This window comes from Ixodes scapularis, unplaced genomic scaffold (genome assembly GCF_016920785.2).
Source record: "Ixodes scapularis isolate PalLabHiFi unplaced genomic scaffold, ASM1692078v2 PGA_scaffold4__175_contigs__length_147842914, whole genome shotgun sequence".
NCBI classification, from domain to species: domain Eukaryota; kingdom Metazoa; phylum Arthropoda; class Arachnida; order Ixodida; family Ixodidae; genus Ixodes; species Ixodes scapularis.
The window spans coordinates 92,905,757-92,924,957 of record NW_024609879.1 but is presented as its reverse complement, the minus strand read 5'-3'; the positions used below and the strand labels follow the sequence as shown (position 1 = coordinate 92,924,957).

At 44.8% G+C, this 19,201-nt stretch overlaps 1 protein-coding gene across 2 annotated transcripts in view; it reads left to right on the top strand.

Annotated features, from left to right (window-relative positions):
• Nucleotides 1-19,201, top strand: part of LOC8038428 — a 41,895-nt gene that overhangs the window by 1,756 nt on the left and 20,938 nt on the right. The window contains exons 2-6 of one of the 2 annotated variants that reach the window (XM_040498507.2): nt 918-1,022; nt 3,041-3,166; nt 8,924-9,070; nt 14,063-14,185; nt 18,227-18,349. In XM_040498507.2, coding sequence (XP_040354441.1) covers nt 918-1,022; nt 3,041-3,166; nt 8,924-9,070; nt 14,063-14,185; nt 18,227-18,349 — 624 coding nt within the window. Of the gene's footprint in view, nt 1-854; nt 1,023-3,040; nt 3,167-8,923; nt 9,071-14,062; nt 14,186-18,226; nt 18,350-19,201 lie in introns of both variants that reach the window. The other variant, XM_040498506.2, reaches the window with a different exon arrangement.

Here is a 19,201-nt window from a genome sequence, read left to right as displayed (position 1 = left end):
GAGATGCGTGGTTTGCAGAAATTGGACAAGCTGTTTTCCAGGAAGCAGTAGCAATGTTATAGGATTGCTATGACAAGTGAATTCAACTTTAAAAAACGACAATTAAAATTAACATAGGAACATTGCCAGTTGTTTCTCTGGAAATGGTTTAGAGGTGGAGCATATAGGCATCAACCCCCGTGTATGCTGGATGGAGCTTCAGTGGTGCATTTCTCTTCCGTCTGGACGGAACTTTAGCGCTGGCTATAGTTCTCTCAGGGCGGAACTCTAGTGGCGACTGTCGTTCCGTCTGGACAGAACGCTACAGGGTTTGCTAACTTTCCGTCTGGACGGAACTCCAGTGGTGACTACCAGTTCCATCACGACGTACTGTAGTGGTTCCGTCTGGACGGAACTCTAGTGGGGACAATTGTTCCGTCTGGACGGAACCCTAGCCACGGCCTAAAGAAAAGGAAACTGATTATTCAGCGCTGACATTCTGACATCTGTGGTCCCCTGCAGCCCTTCAGAAAACGCTATTGACATTCAACAACCATCAACTCTCGTTTTTCGTTGGACCATAAAGTCTTTCCGGTGATGACCCTCATGGCCTAGTGATAGTGAGAAAAATACATCAAATTAGGAAGGGAGGAGTCGTGTTTGGGTTTTGTACACCATAATTGGAACGGGCTACCACATGTCACAACGGGTAAAATCATTAATATCCGTCCATAACTATCAATGGCTTACCTGCAGAGGCTTATTTGCCTCTGCATCGCTAAACTCGAATCTTTGCGTCGTTATCCATCTCATTTCATAACACACGTGCAAGCCCTTGTGTTGGAACTGTGGCATAATGTTCCGGCTTACGACAGGTGACATGTGTCTGACCGGTCCCACGGGTAACGTGCTCGCTTCGTCCTCCTCGGCTGCCCCAGAGGAGATCCTGCCTACCCCAGCAGACGGAGGCATCTACTCCGACGACTGCAACCGAGCATTCCCCTCCAAGCTTCACTGGGATAACACTTTCACAGTGAAAGAAGGTAGTATCAACTGTCATTTCCATCATAGCTCTACTGCCACAGAAATGTACTGGGCAGTCTTTTTAAAAAAGAAAAAAAAAAAACAGACTTAAAGAGAAGGAAAAAAAGGCTGTGAAATATACACTAATGTCATGTGTGCAGGTGAGTTATACGGCCAGGGGGACATAGCATAGGGCATTAGTCGTCACTATATATTAACAATAATTTGGGGATTAACTTCTTAATTAGTGAAAATAAATGTACGGCTGCTATTAGAAACTTGCTCAGTGTCATTGATAACTGCACGTGGGAGGCACAGGGGTGTGCCGAAGTTACCACTCGGGGAGCGCGCGGAAAAATGACAAAGCAAAATGTGAACAAGTTTATCGTTCACATTGTTTTCTACAATTTACTGATTTTGTAGTTTTTGATGACCCCAGCACGTTTCTAAAAAAAAAAACCATATGTTTATTTTCACTAATTAAAATGTAAATTAACAGATTTAGTCAATTATCTGACTTATCGTGACGACTAGTTCAGATGTGCCCATTAATGTGTTAAACTAATTTCGGGGCATATCGGTGAATATCAAAATTTCTCTGGAGCTACCCCTTTAACTGTTCGACACTGTTTCGAACACAGAGCATGGAGCTAGCGCGCAACCTTCCTGTACATTTCTTGTGGCAGAGAAGAGGAGTCTGTCGCTTAGACCAGCTCGTAGTGGGATGATGCCGATGGCTTGTCCTCCCCCACCGTGCGTCGGAATGTGGGCCGACCAGCCTCTGTTGTGGCGAAGGAAGGCATGCTCCCTTCATGCTGCTACCCGTGCTTCTACGGAGGTTACAAAACTATAATTGAGCAGGGATATGGAGGTTGCACAGGGAAGGAGCAGCAATCTTTTTATCACTGCTGTTATGGAAAGCCATTGTTGCGAGATTCGATTAGAAAAATATCAAGCTTATTTATGCCTAGTTACTGCAGTACTGTCTCTTAGGCCAGAGGGGGGCAAGGTTTCAACAGGAGTCGCAAGACCCCAGGCAAATATAGGAGGTAAAAACATCAACGTTCCAACTCTTGACAGGAACATTTGATTCTTAATTGGCGGCGTGGAGCAGAAATGCCAAAGGCAGAGCTACAACACTTGGGCTGCACTTGCACCATCGACATACGCACCAATGACAAAGTAATGTTTTGAAATGTCGCTAGTGTCTTCACTCCATTTACTTCCACTCTAATTTTCACAGCAGCATCAGAGTGGGACGCTGCCATGTTTAGAGAAAGACCGATATGCTCATGGGAGGTGACATAACTAAAGGAACCATGGGAAGCTATTTTCACTTTGGCTAACCAGTGTTCGGTATGTAGCCAGTTCACACTCTTTGAGCATAAAACTTTATTCACCGGTTTGCCAATTCGCTGGTTTGTAAAAGGTGCATTTATGGAACTTATGCTTTCTTTGTTCCTTGATTCTGTGTTCTTCCTTCTGCAAAAGGAACAAAGAAAGGATTATCTCAACACGGGATAATCAGCTTGGCTCGACTTTCCAGGGGTCAAACATGAGAGCCATTCGGGATAACGAGCTTGGCTGCACTCTTCGGGGGTCGATTGCAAGGCGCCATTTAACGGGCCAGGCTGCCGCAGAAAATGTACTTTTTTTAAAGCTCCCAGTAGGCCGTGCACATTCCTGTATGCTCCTTGCCTTGAAAAGAGGGAGAGGTAACACCGTTGTTTGCTTGGCCTTTCACTCACCTTCGTATTTTCTGTCGTCTGCTAAACCGGTTCTCAATAGAGCGTTCCTTCTATTCCTTTCAGCGCCTTAGATGGCGCAGCATGTGTTGCAATGGATCTATAACATTGCTTTGGAACACGGCATGTCGCATGGTGAACCGAAATCGTGTGCGGAAGAGAAGTGTCGTTCACTTCTTGCTCTTGTCTTCCCATTGTGGGTGGTCGTTGATCTGGGGTAAACGATCGTATCTTCCTCTTCGTGTTTCATCAGAAGGCAGAGGACAGAGAGTTTTGTGTTCCTGGTTTATCAGAGCCGATCGAGTTCCCACCTCCCTGGTCTGTCGAGGACCGTGGTCTTGGAGCCCCCGACTGCATGTCCTCGTTGCAAGGGCAGGCGGAGGGACGCTGTCGGAACTGCTTTCTGCACGAGACCCATGGCAAGTTCCCGCTCATGTCCCGCTCTTATTATGGATTTTACAGTCAATGTTTTGGGTGTCACAAATCCTCTGAGCCTTCACTTAAAGGGGCAACACAACAATTGTCTTTTTAGTAAATACTGCTTACAATTATTCCTTGGCATTCATAGCATATAAATAGAAAGATGCGTTTTCGGTTTTTATTTTTCAAAATTCGGCGTACTTTTTTCGGTTTTTATCTTTCAAAATTCGGCATACTTTTTTCAGTGTTTATTTTAAAATTCAATTTTTTTATTTTATTTCGGTTTTTCGAAAAAAAATTTATATTTATTCTTGAAAATATAAAATATATATATATAATATATAAATTATATATATATATTATATATATAATTTTATATATATAATATATATATAAAATATTTATTCTCGAAAAAGTTCACCGTTTTTTAGTTTTTTTTCGGTTAATATGAAACGGATGGGCAGTATTTCAAATACAAGTATTTGAAATACATATTTCAAATACTTTTTTTTGCATTTGTATTTAATTATGAATTGGGTAATGTATTTGATGTGTGTATTTAAATGCTAAAATGTAGGTATTTCAAATACAATTGTAATTAAATACAATTTTGTGGGCGAAAATACATCCCTCAAATTTATTGTCCCTCTCCAGAGCAGGAAGAAAACTACGTTCTGCACCGAATGCAGTGTCTCTCAATCAAGCACAAGCGTTTAGTGACTTTGTGATTACGGTGCTAGTCCAGGGCAAGAATAGTGACGAAATCGACGTTCACAGGCAGACTGGCTAAATAAGTACATGTGACAACTTGTGATGCTTTCCAGCCTGATTTCCATCCATATTTTTACCTGAAACATTCTAAATGCGAGGGTCGTCCAGATTTTCGTAACTGGTGCGAGTTGCAACAATAAAAAATTCTTTAGGTAGTGCTGCGCCTCTCGGTCGTCTCGGTTCTTTGTTGGTCTATACCAAAATGTAAAGAACAAAAAAAAGCTGCTTGAAGCTCTGTACTTTTTTCACCTATTACGTCCAAGCTGATTACATGTTTTTGTGATTATATTTCTAGTACGTTACTGGAGCCTCGCACACTAACTCCTGAGTGTGCGATGCAAAATTAAAATGAGATAGATACCCAGAAACCCGTTGCAGGTGCCCTGAAGTCGCTGACGCGAATTTTGAGGAATGTATTTGGAAAAGTATTTGGAGGAGACCAAATACATTTGGTTGTATTTGTATCTTGTATGTAAATTTTTTTTTTTTGGAAATGTAATTACCGTAATATTCCGAGTCATCGCCCACCCCCCTACCGCCTGAAATTCTTTAAAAAAGTGGGGTGGGCCATGTCTCGGTGGGTGAGCACAAACACTTGAAAAAAAAAGCGGAAAAAACCGCCTATTTTTCTCTGCGTATCTAGCGCTGATGCACAAGAGGTACATCAAACTCAAAACTCGATTTAGTTTCATTGTTTTTATAGAAAAAAATACTCACGAAAGAATATTTTACTATAGCGAAGTCCGTTGCTTGCATACGCGCTAGAAACACCGCCGATCTGCATATAGCGCGAACGTTTGTTCCGTGAAAGAATGTCACCATTATGTTCTCCTAGTTAGTAAAAAAAAAAAAAAAAGAAAAGAAAAAAGAAAGAAAAGTTTACAGGAAAATAGAAAAACCGACCAGGCGCAACGAGCGAGCGAGCGAGCGGACCGAAGAAGCGACCAAGAGCAATGCTGGGAAAGCGGGAAAGCCGGCGGTCGCGTTGGCAAATACTTTGGCGTCGGGCCAAGTCGGGCGCCTTGTCAATTGCAAGCTCTTGCGCAACTTGTTTGCTCCGTACATACGTGCGTCCGTGCACGGTTAGGACGCTCTGCAAACGTCTGTGTAGGATGTTCCAGCAAAGCTTTATTTACGCTTTGGCTTTGCCTAAAATATTGCACAACCGCGGTCGCGACGGGCGGGAAGAAGGAGCGGGTTCGCGGTGACCTTACTTCGGCGGAGACAGACTTTGACCTAACACTCCGCGGTTACGTTAACAAACTCTTCTTTTGTTATCTCCATCGTTTTCTTTTCGCACGGATACACGACCACTTTGGGGTCGCTCACGGAGGAAATGCGGAAACAAAAAGAAGTGTCTTTCCCTCCTTCGTTTTACTTTGTCACGGACGTCCTCCAACTGTAAGGTCCGCGGCCGCGTCATTCGGGCAGAATTAAATACATTTTTGACGAAGTATTTTGTATTTGTATTTCGATATATATTTGCATGTATTTTGCCCATCCCTGATATGAAATAACACCATCGGACACCGGATCCTAGTAGCTGTAATATTTGTGATCACGCAAAGAATAACGACGCATATACGCATATCTTCGCTACAACTTCAGTCAGGACACACTTAAGAATTGCAGAATTTGCTGGCAATATCTTTAGCGTGCTTCTTTTTCCTTCCCATTCTGACGACGTGACCCTCTGAGGTGATGACCGTACAAGAACCAGCGGAATGAGAAAAAATATTCTATTGAATTCACGTTCTTAACCACAGAGAAGTTTAAGGGAGGGTGTTAAGGAAGGTATTGACAGCTTTCCTCGATGTCCTCTGAAGTGCATGAAGCGAAAAACCTTATAATAGCCCACATCCAAACTTTTGTTTTGGGACCGGGGACTTGACACACTAAGCCCGATCGCAGAAAGGAAACAGATGTCCCGCGAAGACCAATCCAAGACCTCTTTTGTTGCATATTGAACCTTGGAAGAGGGCAATCACGAAGACGTCACACAATGTCGGACCTTGCAAAGCCCCCCCTCTCTCTCTCCCTCCCCTACCCACCTCAACGCGACCCTAAAAAACTGTTTTTTTTGTTTTTTTTTTTCGGTTAAAATCGAATTTTAGATAACGGATTAGACATACTTTTATCGGTTTTTATCGGCTTAAACCGAAAACGCCGAACCTACAAACTGACATTTTTCGGTTAAAACCGAATTTCCGAAAATGAATTTGGCATACTTTTATCGGTTTTTATCGGTTTAAACCGAAAACTCTGAACCCTACATATAAAATACACGAGTTCTTTTTCTTTTTTCTCCACGCAATGGCAGTCGAGCAAGAGATTAAGAAAAACTAGCAGCATTCACTCCCTTAACTTGTAGCAAGAGCGTGTGGCCAGATGGCCTAGAGCCACTTACATGCCGCCAGTGTTTATCGTGGGTACTTGCCGGGGTTGGTAAAGCACAGAGCACTTGCCGTGTTTTACTCACATTAAAGGTTCGGCCATTTCGTTCGTCCTGGCGATTGGGCATGAGGGCACGTCGAGGCATTGATTGTCGCGACCTCAAATCAATTGCTTGCACGATGCTCTCGCCCACTCTACAAGCCACTACACTACAAGAACTCTCCGCGAGGGTCGCAAAGCTCGACGACGAAATCCCACAGATCACATTGTCGACGACGCCAGCAATGGGTCCCCAGAACTTTGTTGTCGAGTTTTGCGAGAGAGTCCGAAAGGGTCTTTTTCCGACCCATTAGAGCAGGGGACTCCAAACCCTGGTCTGCGGCGGCCTTTCGTCAGGCCCGCGGGAGGCCGTGGTCTTTCCAGTGACCCGTGGCCCGTTGCTACCAACGCAAAAATAGACGCGCATAAAAAAAAAAAAGAAAGAGAAGAAACACTGAGTTGCATGCTAAAACCGTGAACAAAGATATCAGAATGAATGAAAGAACTCGTCAAAATGTGGGTTCTATCACCATAATATTTATTGTACATTTTCATCACCCTCTTTCACGTCTGTGGAACTATTTTGAAAAATTTTTTTCGCTTTCATGTATATTGTGTTTAGTGAGCTGTTTTGAACTATTGCTTTTGGCAGTTATCAGATCTACCATTCTTATTGAATTCCCGTCCTGTGTGAATATGCCAAAGTTCCTACGCGCCAGGGTTGGGCAGAGATACTCTAAAATGTATCTGCAAATCCAAATACGGGGATACGTGACGAAGACAGCTAATGTACTAATATTGAAATTCACCCGTACTAAAGTATGGCGATACATATATATGAAATACATTCGAGAAATAAAGAAGTATTTGGAAATAGAAATATAGCAATTCTAATTTTTCCGGGTCCAGTAACACTCGCATGCATTTTCCTTTCAAAAAAAGCTTTTTGTGCAATGTGAACTCTTGTATTACCGTCAAAAAGTCACTATTTGGAAAACAAAAATGAAACAACCTTTTGCTACATATTATTTTTTTGTTATATGGAAGCAGTACCACACAAAAATATATTCAATGAAAAATAGCTTTTTAAAGAGCTCGTTGGTCAGCTGCTGCCGATTTGGGCGACGAGTCATGTTAGCGAAAAATCTTATGCGTTCCACAAGTGTCAACGAACACGGGCTTATAATAAAACAAATGAAGACTGCTTTCACAGTGGGAAAGTTTTAAAACATCCAAATATTATTTTTTAACGTATATGAAGACCTCAGTTGGAGATAGTAATATGTAGGCTTTGTTGACAGGGTTTGTACTTCTAAGGTGAAAAAGAAGTCCTCCAGTAAATTTGTGATTTGATCCGTCGTGTGAATGGTCTGTTACCTGTTTTCGGTAAGAAGTGTGCTCCACGGGGCTAATAGTCCACAGTCGACAACTTTTTTGTTGAATAAATAAGCTTAATTTCGTTTTGAGGTGTCATGTGCTGTCTAAAGAGTCCCCAATGGACAGCTCAATTGGGTGATGAATAAACTTGTATCATACATTTCATCAATGTTTCACGTGTGGCATAGCCGCTTATGTTTAGTAGGCCCGTGTAGAGGAGATAGTCAAATATCTGCTTTGTGTGCATAGCCATCTATGTAACAAATCACAATTTCAGCTTGCATGATATTTAGATGAATTTCTGGTAATTCAGACTTCCGATAACTCAATCAAAATCCGTGGATTTTTGGAGTTTGAATGAATGACAGTCTACTGTATACTGAATTCACTTGACGATAATGAGTCTGCAATAAGACTTGAACAACCCCTTTCTTAAAGCCCGTCAAGCAGCATGGACAGTCGCCATGTTTTGGGTGTGACTTCCAGCGTGTTGTGTGCGATTGGACTTGAGGTCTCTCCGATCCATTGCAGCACTCGAGTCCAGTACCTTCTCCGAGTGCATGCCTAAGCTGTGGCGACCTTCGATAATAGACGCAGCAGCTAATACAAGGCACACGTTTTTTAAAAACTTCTATTACTGCCATGCATAGACTGTCGTAAGCGTAACGAGTTTGCCCTAACGCAATAGTTCTCAAATGGGGTCTTTGAAGGCCTCCTTAAGGGCCCCAAAGCTTTAGACCGTCAGTGAAGCCGAGCAGTAAAACTTCTTTTTCTTAATCCATGGTGGCTGACCCACGAAGCTAAACAGACCCAACCATGTGCACCGGGTGCCCTCGTTTTAGAGTTTCAAAGTTGGTTTGCTGGTTTGCATGCATTCAGTTTTCTTCATTCACACTCTTGGTATTGCAATCGTCCATTACCCTGTGCTCCCTCCCGGTGTAATGGGTTCCCCCATCACTTCTGTTGATCCAGAAGTGGTTAGAAGCCACTGCTCTAACGTACTGCACTTCCCTTGTTTTTGTGTCGATCAAATCATAATGGTAGAAGTGAATTAGAACTTTGTTTCCAGAGGTGACTGCTCTGTTCCATATCTGGCCTCCTAAGAACACGGGCTACGATTCCACTGTATGGCGGTTCATGTGGTGTTTTGTTGTGTCGTCTCCCACGAAAAACAGTTCCCGGGCCGTGCCCTTCTGCAATGCCGGAGGAGATACTGCCCACTCCGACTGGTAGAAGCGTCTGCTCGGAGGACCAAGGCACCCTGTCCACCTCCCAGATGCGCCTGGAAGGACACTGGAACGTTGATGTTGTGGTGAAAGAAGGCAAGCTCCATGGCCATTTTATTGTATGCAGGGTGTGCGCAGCACTTACTGATGGTAGAAAACCCTGCAACATCCCTTGCCTGTTGTTGCTGTGCAGTTTGTGTTCGTCGGTCACCCGTCATCATGATGGTCGGCCCGGGTTGTAAAGCCGCACAGGAGGTTTTTGCCCATGAGACTTGCCTAGAGTTGGCCAGAAAACCTATATACTGTAATGAAATTGCATTATAAATTAAATTGGAGCCGACAATTTATTGATGACTCTTAGTTTTTTGCGAGTTTCCTCAAACCTCATTGCAGTTAAAGTCCGACCTACAGAATCGTCTTCTACCGGGGAAAAAAACGGTTCCCAGTTTCCTTCTCTCCATTTCCATGCGCCCACTTTCCCCCCCTCTCCACACAGGAGCGGATCTCTGAACTCCCGGTAGAGAGGAGGAGGGTCTCCCTCTTTCTCAAATGGAACGGAGGAATTGAGAGAGAGTTTCCTTCTTTCTGCTTGTTGGTCGGCCTTTAAGGGAATTCACAGTCCTTGAATTTCAGCGTGAGATGGCTTAACCCTTTCTGTGCCACATCTATCATAATTAGCCATATGCTGACTAGTTCTTGAAATAAAAATGAATGTTTTGTCCATTTCTTAGGATTCCCCCCTTTTTCCTGTTGTATGGAAGGAGTTAATATGACAAACTTCCTAAAGTGTGTATTGAAATTATTAATTGTAAATTATACCCATAGGGGACAAATGGAACCTGCTAATCGGCACCCAATGAGTAGAATTTTAAAGTCGAAATCGTATGAGTCAGTGCATGGGAGTGTTTGTGGATCCAGTTTATGTGGCGTAAACTCGGACAACACAAACCGTCCAAGCAACATGGACCGTTGTAAGCAACATTGACCACCACCTGTCAATGTTGCTCGCACAAACCCCATCCTCTTTCCTCGGCCTACTCAACAGCAGGTGATTGGCTAATGCTGTGGTGAGCATGCAACGTCCCAGGATCCAGGAATCACTACGTGGCCTCTCCTCTTATTGCCTGCTGTATTTTAGGAGCATACTATATATTTCGGAGTGGAAGTTGCACCAATACTCAGACAATTGTGAGCGTGGCGCCCCGACTGGTACCCCAAGCGTGTAAGCACTTGCGATTTGGCGTGAACGTAGCTTCGGCAAGCTTGCAATGGCACGGGCTTGTCCGCATGAGCAGAGACGTGGCAGCGGCCAGTCGCCTTGCTTGCGATCGTCTATAGGTTGCACCCCGTAAAGGATAATTTTCACCAAAAAAGTTTGTATACCAGTCACACCTTTGTGTATATTTGTATATCTCTATGCTTTTAGATTTCAAAAAGCGTTCGACACTCTGTCTCGCTCTATACTAGTGCAAAAACTTGAAGCTTTAATATTGATAGTGCTATGGTTAACTGGATTAGTGATTCCTTAACTTCAAGGAAAGAGCAGGTTGTAGTAAATGGAACATCTCGGGCCTGGTATCTGTGAGGTCTGGTGTGCCACAGGGGTTCGTCCTGGGGCCACTTCTTTTTCTTGTTTTCGTTAATGATATTTCTTCTAAAGTTCAATCTAAATTGTGTCTGTTTGCAGACAATTGTGTATTGTATAGTAGAGTGTCTAGTGACATGGATTCCACAGAGCTTGTGAGCGACCTTAGATGCATTGAGACAAGGTGTACAAATAAGAGAATCTCCCTTAATGTTAGTAGATGTGTTCATTTAAGCATTACCAAAAAATTAAAGGAGTAAACTTTTCAGTATACTCTCTGCAGTGAACCAATAAGAATAGAATCATTATACAAGCGCAGTGATGTCTCGTTAATATGGACACCTCCGTTCCCCCAAAAATCGTTCATCATGTGAGTTGTTCCTAATAACGAGACAAAAATGAATCTATTTTCCCACCTTGTCCCCAAAAATGGTGTCCATATAGATTGGTATCTGTATTAGTGGGGTCCATATTAACGAAGCATGACTGTACTGTCGAGACTGGTTATAACAAAGTCAACGGGATTAGGAAATCGCTTCGCTATATCTACTTCTTCGTTATATTTGAACTCATACAAATACAGTAAATTTTCGTTAGTTCGACCTTGGTTAATTCAACTTTTCATTTACTTCGGCCGTGTTCAAAAGTCCCGGCAAGTGCGAGGAAGGAAAATGGGAGGAAAAGTTTATAGTTCGAACTCGGGAAGTCTCTGCATCGGATAATTTGTCCCGAGCGAATGCGCGCGGGCTCACATTGCAGGGCACCACGGCAGAAAAACCACCAACGTACGGCAAAACACGGGCCCTTCGCTGCGAAGTCGAACGTGCGCAAATATGCGCCTGCCCCTCTAGGTCGTTGAGATGGACCGTAGCGAATGACACGAGCCAGCGCAACCAATCTGGCGTGGAGTGGCGCGGAGAACATAACACGTGGTCAGGCGTGGAGACAGCACGTTCTCTCAAAACGCTTTTCTGTAGCATCGTGTGCGGTCCATCTTGCACGCCAGAAAACGCAAGATCTCTTTCCTTTTTTTTTTTTTTGTTGTCGCAGGTTTGGTTGTTTGGCGCCAAAGTCGGCTTGTAAAGCATTCTCACGCTCTCAAAGCGCTTTTGTATAGCATCATGTGCGGTCCATCTTGCGCGTGACAAGGCGCGGGTTCTCTTTTCCTTTTTTTTTCTATTCTTTTTTTTTTTTTTGTCGACGGTCTGGTTGTTAGGCGCCAAAGTCGAGTCATAAAACCTACTTTTTTTTTTCTTTTTAGTGCGCAATTTTCTGGGGACGTTACGTTTAGTTGTGCTGCCCTCCCCGGAGCATGCTTTTGGATACGCTTTTTGAGTGCAGACGACAGTGGACCATCCGTGAGTACTTTAGACAATAAAAGGAAGCTTAATTTTAACAGCTTTTCTGTCCCTTTTTTAATTCAATCATTTGGATAATTCAACCAAGTTTCAAGGTCTTGTCGAGGTCGAATTGACGAAAGTTTACTGTAACATGAAAAAAAATGACACAAATGTCACGGACACATGTCTATTGAGCCTGCAGAAAGCGGTCAAGTTTCCCTGCACACGTCCTCTGCTAGATCTGAGCCGCTTCTCTCCAACTGCGAGAAGCTCTGATCGAAAAAAGATTTTGCTATAGTGGACGGCATTATTTACGTTTATGCGCACACCGTCGAGGATGGCACGCTTTCGAATCAAGGAAATTGCCTTCATCTTCCCCGTTGAGGTGCCAGCGGTGCCGGTACTCTCCACGTTGAGTGGCGATGGTTCACCGAGTCAGTGCTTGAGCAAAGCAGACCTTTGCATAGGAGCGACCTCACCGACCAGACGCCGACACGGATCACAAAGCAAAGGAAGAAGCGCACACGGCACCGAGTTCGCGCTCAAGCTTGTCTGTCGTCAGTATAGAGAGCTTAGATTTAAGAGATGGGGCAGCCGCTCTATCGGGGTCACGTGGTTTGTGGGCCGCGTTTGCAAAATGAGCTGCAGCATGCAAGGAGTCAAAACTCGAAAGTGTTCACCTTCTGCAAACGTGTTCGCCTCTCTGCCCAGTTTCCTTGCCAAACTGGCCACGCGACAATCAAATGCAGACGTACTTACTGCTCCCTCTCTTTTATCTAGGATCTCTCCGCCATCTCCGCCAGTACGTTGTCGCCAGCGCCCCGAACACCCCTATCGGCATGCCACAACGGCTTCTCCGCGTGTGGTGTGGTAAAGCCGCTTCCCAGATAAAGAGCGGGGAGCAGACAACGTTGCAGAGACTGCCGCCGGCGGCCTTTCCAGCATCTTCTGTAGCCTGTTCTGGGTGGCTTCTTGGCCGCAGCAGCGCAATGTGCGGCGATCCGAGACTTAGTAAACTCTCAGAATTTTGTTCTTTTTTAAATTATTACAAAATTCATCTTCGCTATATCCACGGGAGTTGCACAATTTCCCTCGCTCAAAACAGACAGAAATGCAGTGGAAAAGTGCAAACTCGTGATCACTTTGCTGTAGCCGCTATTTCGTTATAACTGACTTCGTTATAACCAGTCTCGACAGTATTTAGGTGTGATATTTTATGTAGACTGTTTATAGTCAGCACAAGTAAGCAGTGTAATTGGGAAGGCAGGCAGGTCTCTTAGGCTTTTGCAGCGTAACCTCGAGCACGTTAGTAGCGAGGTTAAAGAAGCTGCCCATCAAGCATACCTTAGGCCGATTCTGGAATATGCTTGCCCCGTGTGTGATCTGGTTTACCTTATTTACGTCAGTGCACTTGAGCGCATTCAATCTGTTGCTGCTCGGTTTGTCCTGGGGAGATACAATCGCTTTTTCAGCTTTTTTATTTTATTTATTATAATCAAACAGAAATTTCTGCCTCATTATACTTACAACAGCCAAATTATATCTCATGTTGAACAGATCGTTCTTGCCAGGTTCGACCTTATGCCGCCAAAACAAATCTTTTTAAGCACTCATTTTTTGTGCGTACTATATCAGAGTGAAATTAGTTACCAGCAGAAGTGGTGTGTCGCGAGAATGCCGATTTATTTTATACTACAATGTGCCTCCCGCAATAATGCTTGGAGGTTCTCCAAGTTTTTGCTGAATAAAAAATAAAATAAAAAAAAAAGAATCACACTTGCATGGGTCCAAGACTTTTGCTTCCACGCTTCGTACCAAAGTCATCGGCGGGTGCTCTGCTACCCTTTCTTTGGCGGAAACGGTTTGGCAACGTTGGTTCGGCCTACATCCTGCACAGTTAAGGTCAATGTGGATTAAAAAACAAAACATAAGTCGCACCGTTTGAGAGGAAGCACCGGCAGAAATTTGGGTTAGAAATACTCGACTTGTACGCCATAAAATACGGTGCTTAGAAGCAACCAGGCACACGGTATGCTTGTGAGTGAAGTGGCTAGGCTGGTTTACTAGAATCCGCTGTTAGAAAGTGCGGTTCAGTTTTTGCACCGTTTCAAAGATGGACAGCATTTTTCATGTGCAACATTCTGGCGTCATTTTTCCTTGCAGAACCGGAAGAGGCGTATGCCCCCTCCACCTGTGAGGGCTCATGCTCCGAAGCTGCTGACACACCGTTTTCTTATCATGACCAATTGGATGGAGGCCTGGCAGACAATGTTGTGGTGAAGGAAGGCAAGTTCGTTTGGCCTCCCCTGCCGCCACTCTGGGCACTACATGTCAGCGACGTTTGTCGGCTGCCAGTCGACGACTGGCAGCCGACTGGCAGCAGTACAATGATCATTTGCTTGTCAGAATACCGTCGAGACCGGTTATAAAGAAGTCAGTTATAACGAAATAGCGGCTACAGCGAAGCGATCACAATTTCACCTTCCCTTCTGCACTTCGTTATAACCGGTCGGTTATAACGAAATAGTGGATATAGCGAAGTAATTTCCGATTTCCTTTGACTTTGTTATAACCGGTCTTAACAGTAATATTGAAATTTTTCTTACTTGTGTTGGTGGTTATGTGAGTAGTCTGGTTGCTCTTTGCAGTTAGTAAGTCATTATTAAAGGCCGGTTTGCACATGTATCGCAGTGCTTAAATAACATTCGGTACAGTGCTGATGCAGCATTCACTTGAAGGTAACTAGTCACCGATAGCGTGGAGGTAGTCTTGTAGTGTATGTGTGAACAAGTCTTTTGTTGTTACTGTTGTTTTCATGCCCCCCATAACATCTTTGTTTATGTCGCAGACTTCAGGCTCAATGTAGCTTGAATCAATATATAGTCGTCGATTGATTTTTTGGACTTCGTGGGGGCTGAAAAAGCGTCCGAATAATAAAGCAGTCCGAAAAATCTGCAGATTACAAAACTTCCGGCTTTATCGAGCCTAAGCTTGCTTAGAAAGGTCGCAGGAGTACCTTGTGTCATAGTTACTCCCAGGAGGGAACATGTCCTCTAGCATTCTTGTCAGCGTTGTGTCCTGACCCGGCAGAAGTGAAAGAAGAGGCCATTAGGTCCAAAGCACACATCGATGTAGGGCAAAACGACGAAACCACGAGACATTTAGGTGTGAAGTTTAGAAGCTGTCAACAGGGCACTCCAGACTTAACAAATGGCGACTGGCACGAAAACAGAACAAAAGGTTTGTTGGAGATGGAAAGTCGACCAAACAAAGAGACCGAAACAATGATGATGACGCGTAGCAAAACCAAAATGCATAGCATTGCACGCCTAGCTGCTGGTTCGTCAGCGCTAAAGTAGTGCTGCCAAACCTATCCAATCCATCTGAAACATCAAGCCAAGCGCACGGTCAAGCCAGTGAAATATCGAAGGTGGCAGCGTCTTGGCGGCCGCCACTTGTAACTATTTTTGTCCGAAAAATCGATCTTTGGAACTGCAAACTGTCTGAAAAATTGGTTGTTAATATACACTGTTTCATTTGGGTGAGTCGATGACAAGTCGATGTCCGAAATAACATGCAAGTTTCAATTTTCGGCATCTGAAAAATTAGTCGGGAACTGTAACTAAATAAAGACTCTCATTCTGAGCCCTGTAATAAAAAAAAAATGTAGAAAAATATCTTAAAAATATTTTTCATGTTTGCTCTTTATAAAAAAAGTGTTTTATGTCAAGCTCAGCATAGCGTGAATTCCGGAATGAATGCCCTCCCGCAGTGGAAAGATAGAAAATGAAAAATGTGGAGGTGAAATAATTTAGTGTTTTGCAGCACAACAGTTTGTCCAATGCGGAGGGCAAGTTCGTCTCCTTCTTGCGCAGGGGTAGCGGTGACGTCAGAACGCCGAGCCCTGATTGGCTGATCGCGACCCCCTATCTGAGCATCGTCTGCTCCTTTGCAACTTCGTCTGTTTGCAACGTCGTCCACGTCTGTCTTACCTTTCCTGCGACTTTCGGAACGATCTTACGCCAAAAATGTGCGTAAGACAGAACTTAAAAACGAATTCGTATTCACGAAACGAAATTTTCATAAGTTTTGCGCAGGTTACGACGAAATCCTACGACAGCTCCAAAGCTCGCATGGCCGACAGCGTCACGGTCACGACGACCCACGGACGTTTATTTTTCTGCGTGCGCTTCTCACGCGTCCCGACTTCAAGCAGCAAGAAAAAAGCAAAAAGTACTTGAAACGGACCACGACGAACAAGAACGCTGGATCCACAAACGCCCAGGAAAAGCTCCAATGGCCACGATTCCACCGAACGCGACCAAGCGAGCTTCGGCAGTTAGGCCTAGCAGGCACTCCGCGACTCGGCGACCGTCTGCCCACGACCGGCTGGCGTGCTGAATGGAATATGCCCACGCTACCGTTGTGAATTCTTCCCGTATTATACTTTGATCGCTGACCTCAATTTTAGATTAAAAGGTCAATTTCTTTCTCTTGTTATCTCCTTGTTTTCCGAGGCAACGGTGACTCTCGCTGGTGAAAAAGCGGTGAATCTCCAACAGACGGAGGAAAGGTAAAGCAGCCATCGCTTTGACTAGCAGACGTAAAGCAGACGACGTTAACTGCGCCAACCCGCCGACGCCGTTAAAAATTGAGGAGTCTCGCCGCACACGAAAGGAGAGAAAAAGTATTTGGGAGGGAACTTGTGGACACTAACACGCTCACCTCTCGGTTCTTAGCAAACAAACCTCGGCGCCTCAAGACACCTCGCCACCTTTGACTTCCCTCCTTGATGCGCGTCTGCTAGTTGTTAGACAAAAACAACGTACCGCTCGAGTTATTTCGTCTGCCTTCTCTGAAAGGTGAAGTCGAGCTCGCTTGTAAAGTCGCAGGAACGGTAAGACAGACGCAGACGACGTTGCGAGCAGACGACGTTGCAAAGGAGCAGACGACGCTCAGATAGGGGGTCGCGATCAGCCAATCAGGGCTCGGCGTTCTGACGTCACCACTACTTCCTTTCTCATCCGCAGAAGACGAAAATGAGCCCACTTGCAAGGCGTATAATGAAAAAAAAAAAAAAAGTATAGGCACCTGTTACAAACTTGCACAAGAGGGGAACTGATACCGCAGATTACGAGCATTTCAAACTCGCGTTTGTGGTACTCTTGACTGTTTTCATGCATTGGTGAAGAAAACGCGGTATGTAGGTGTCTATCGATCGCCATCTCTTCTGTGTTCAGCATGCGAGGCAGTGGCCATGATGCAACGGCGTATGCGCAGAAGGCCGCACATATTTGATTGCACGCGCCATTGAATTGGGTGGTGGCATGCCCCATCACCTTTGCCAGTCTTGACCAGGTGGCGCAAGCTGTCACCCAATTCACCGGCGCATGTAACTAAAGGCTTGTATTCATTCATGCGCATGCCGACTTTTTGATTCTTTTATTTTTTTAACTGCGCATTACAATCAGACGTGCGAAAGGTTAGCGCAGGCCTCAAAGCTTTGAACACCTAAATCATCTTTATAGGACCTCGAGGATCATGAATATCGAGATTATTTTTACAATTTGGTGCACGGAGTCTGATTTTGAAAGCACCGGTGAAGCACATCCTTCCCGGAGCATTCAATCACTAAAGGAGCTTTCAGAATCTCCGCTCTTGCCCATTTTCAGCCCCTATCAAAGCTGTGCATGTGCACTCTTGCTATTTTCAGTAAGGTAAGAAAAAGATGTCGCCACTGGTGTCAGTGCGGGGGAATATACCCGGCTAGCTTACAATTGCGCGCGCTGCCCATGCGAGACTGGTGCTTCGCGGCCGAAGGATCCTTACGTGACGTAACGGCTGGTCGGAGATTTTTTGTATTTCTCGCGTTTAGTGACATCTTCGGGGAAACGAACGTGATATTCAGATTAAGGGATAAGAATACTGAAGCATTCACCTCAAGCTCGTTTTTTTTTCAAGAACCTCTTTAGCTTCCCTTTAACCAGGAACGTGGCAACTCGAAGCCCCATTGGATGTCTTGGGTGTTTTTCACTTTACAAACGTTTAGTTTCAAAAACATTAACATTTTTCTGGGGTGGGCCTCCATTCTGGACCTTATGGTACACGTTCATATTTTCATCCATTTTGGAGAGCATCACTCGAATTAGATCGATTGAAATTGAATAAACACGACTTTGTTTCCAAAAACCACTCCTCCTCCGACCTTTTCCAAGTCCATACTCCTGTTCATTTGCCCGACATGTTTTACTGTGTCTCGTTCGGTGGTAGACAGCCCTCCTTTATTTGTGGTGGTTTGCAAGGTTTGTGTGCTGTTTTCCTCCACAGAAATGGAGGAGACACTACCTGCTTCCACGGGTGAAGGCTTCTGCCCCGAGGACAACAATGAAATGTCCCTTTCCTTGCTGGACCTGGAGGGACATTGCAGCGGCACTCGTGCAGTGAAGAAAGGCAAGCTCAATGGCGGTTGGAGTCCCCACTACTTCATGGTCCCCTCTGATCGCAGCTGCGTGTCTGAAAAAACAAACCCTCTTGGAAGTAGACGAGTAAAAGTTATTTTCATTCTTGGAGGCTGCACAAGATTGGAAGAAGACATTTTAAGAAAAAGGCAAGGATTGTGTTTGTATTGGGACTTGTGGACTCGGGGTACATCACATCATGTGGTCCTCATGATGCAACATGTCTCGTGATAACGCGCTGCATCGCGTGACCACATGGTGGTGCGCCAAGAGTGGCAGAACCGCTACGAAGTGGCCATCTACCAGACTGGCTATACGGGAGTCAGTACAACATCCTCGCATGAAAAAATGTCAACAAAACATGACGCATGACACCCATGACAAAATGTTGTATGAGGGGGAGGGGGGAGAGGAGGCCCCAGCAAATTGGAAGATTTTTTTTTGTGGGGGGGGGGGGGGGGGGTTGCGGTGCGGCTGGGCCCCATGGCCCCTGCCCCTGGCTACGTGGCTGGTCTCATATGATGAAGCCCTCGCGAACTCTGACTTAGTCAGTGCGAAGGCAGGTAGCAGGGTGGAACGGCTGCGCCATTTGCACCATTTCACGCCAGTCGTATTTGTCTGAGCCGTCCTGCGCCATGTTGCAGAAACTGCGCCACAGCCAATATCGTGCGCCATTATGCACCAAATCGCAAAACGTTTGCCAAAACAAATTGCATTTTGTCTTGGTTTCGGTTTTTATCGACTTGGTTGGCAACAATGAGCACATTTAACTTGGTCTGCCTTGCAATCCTTTGTTCTTTTTATTCTCTTTGTGTATCCCGAGTTGGAAGCAGGCGAAAAAACT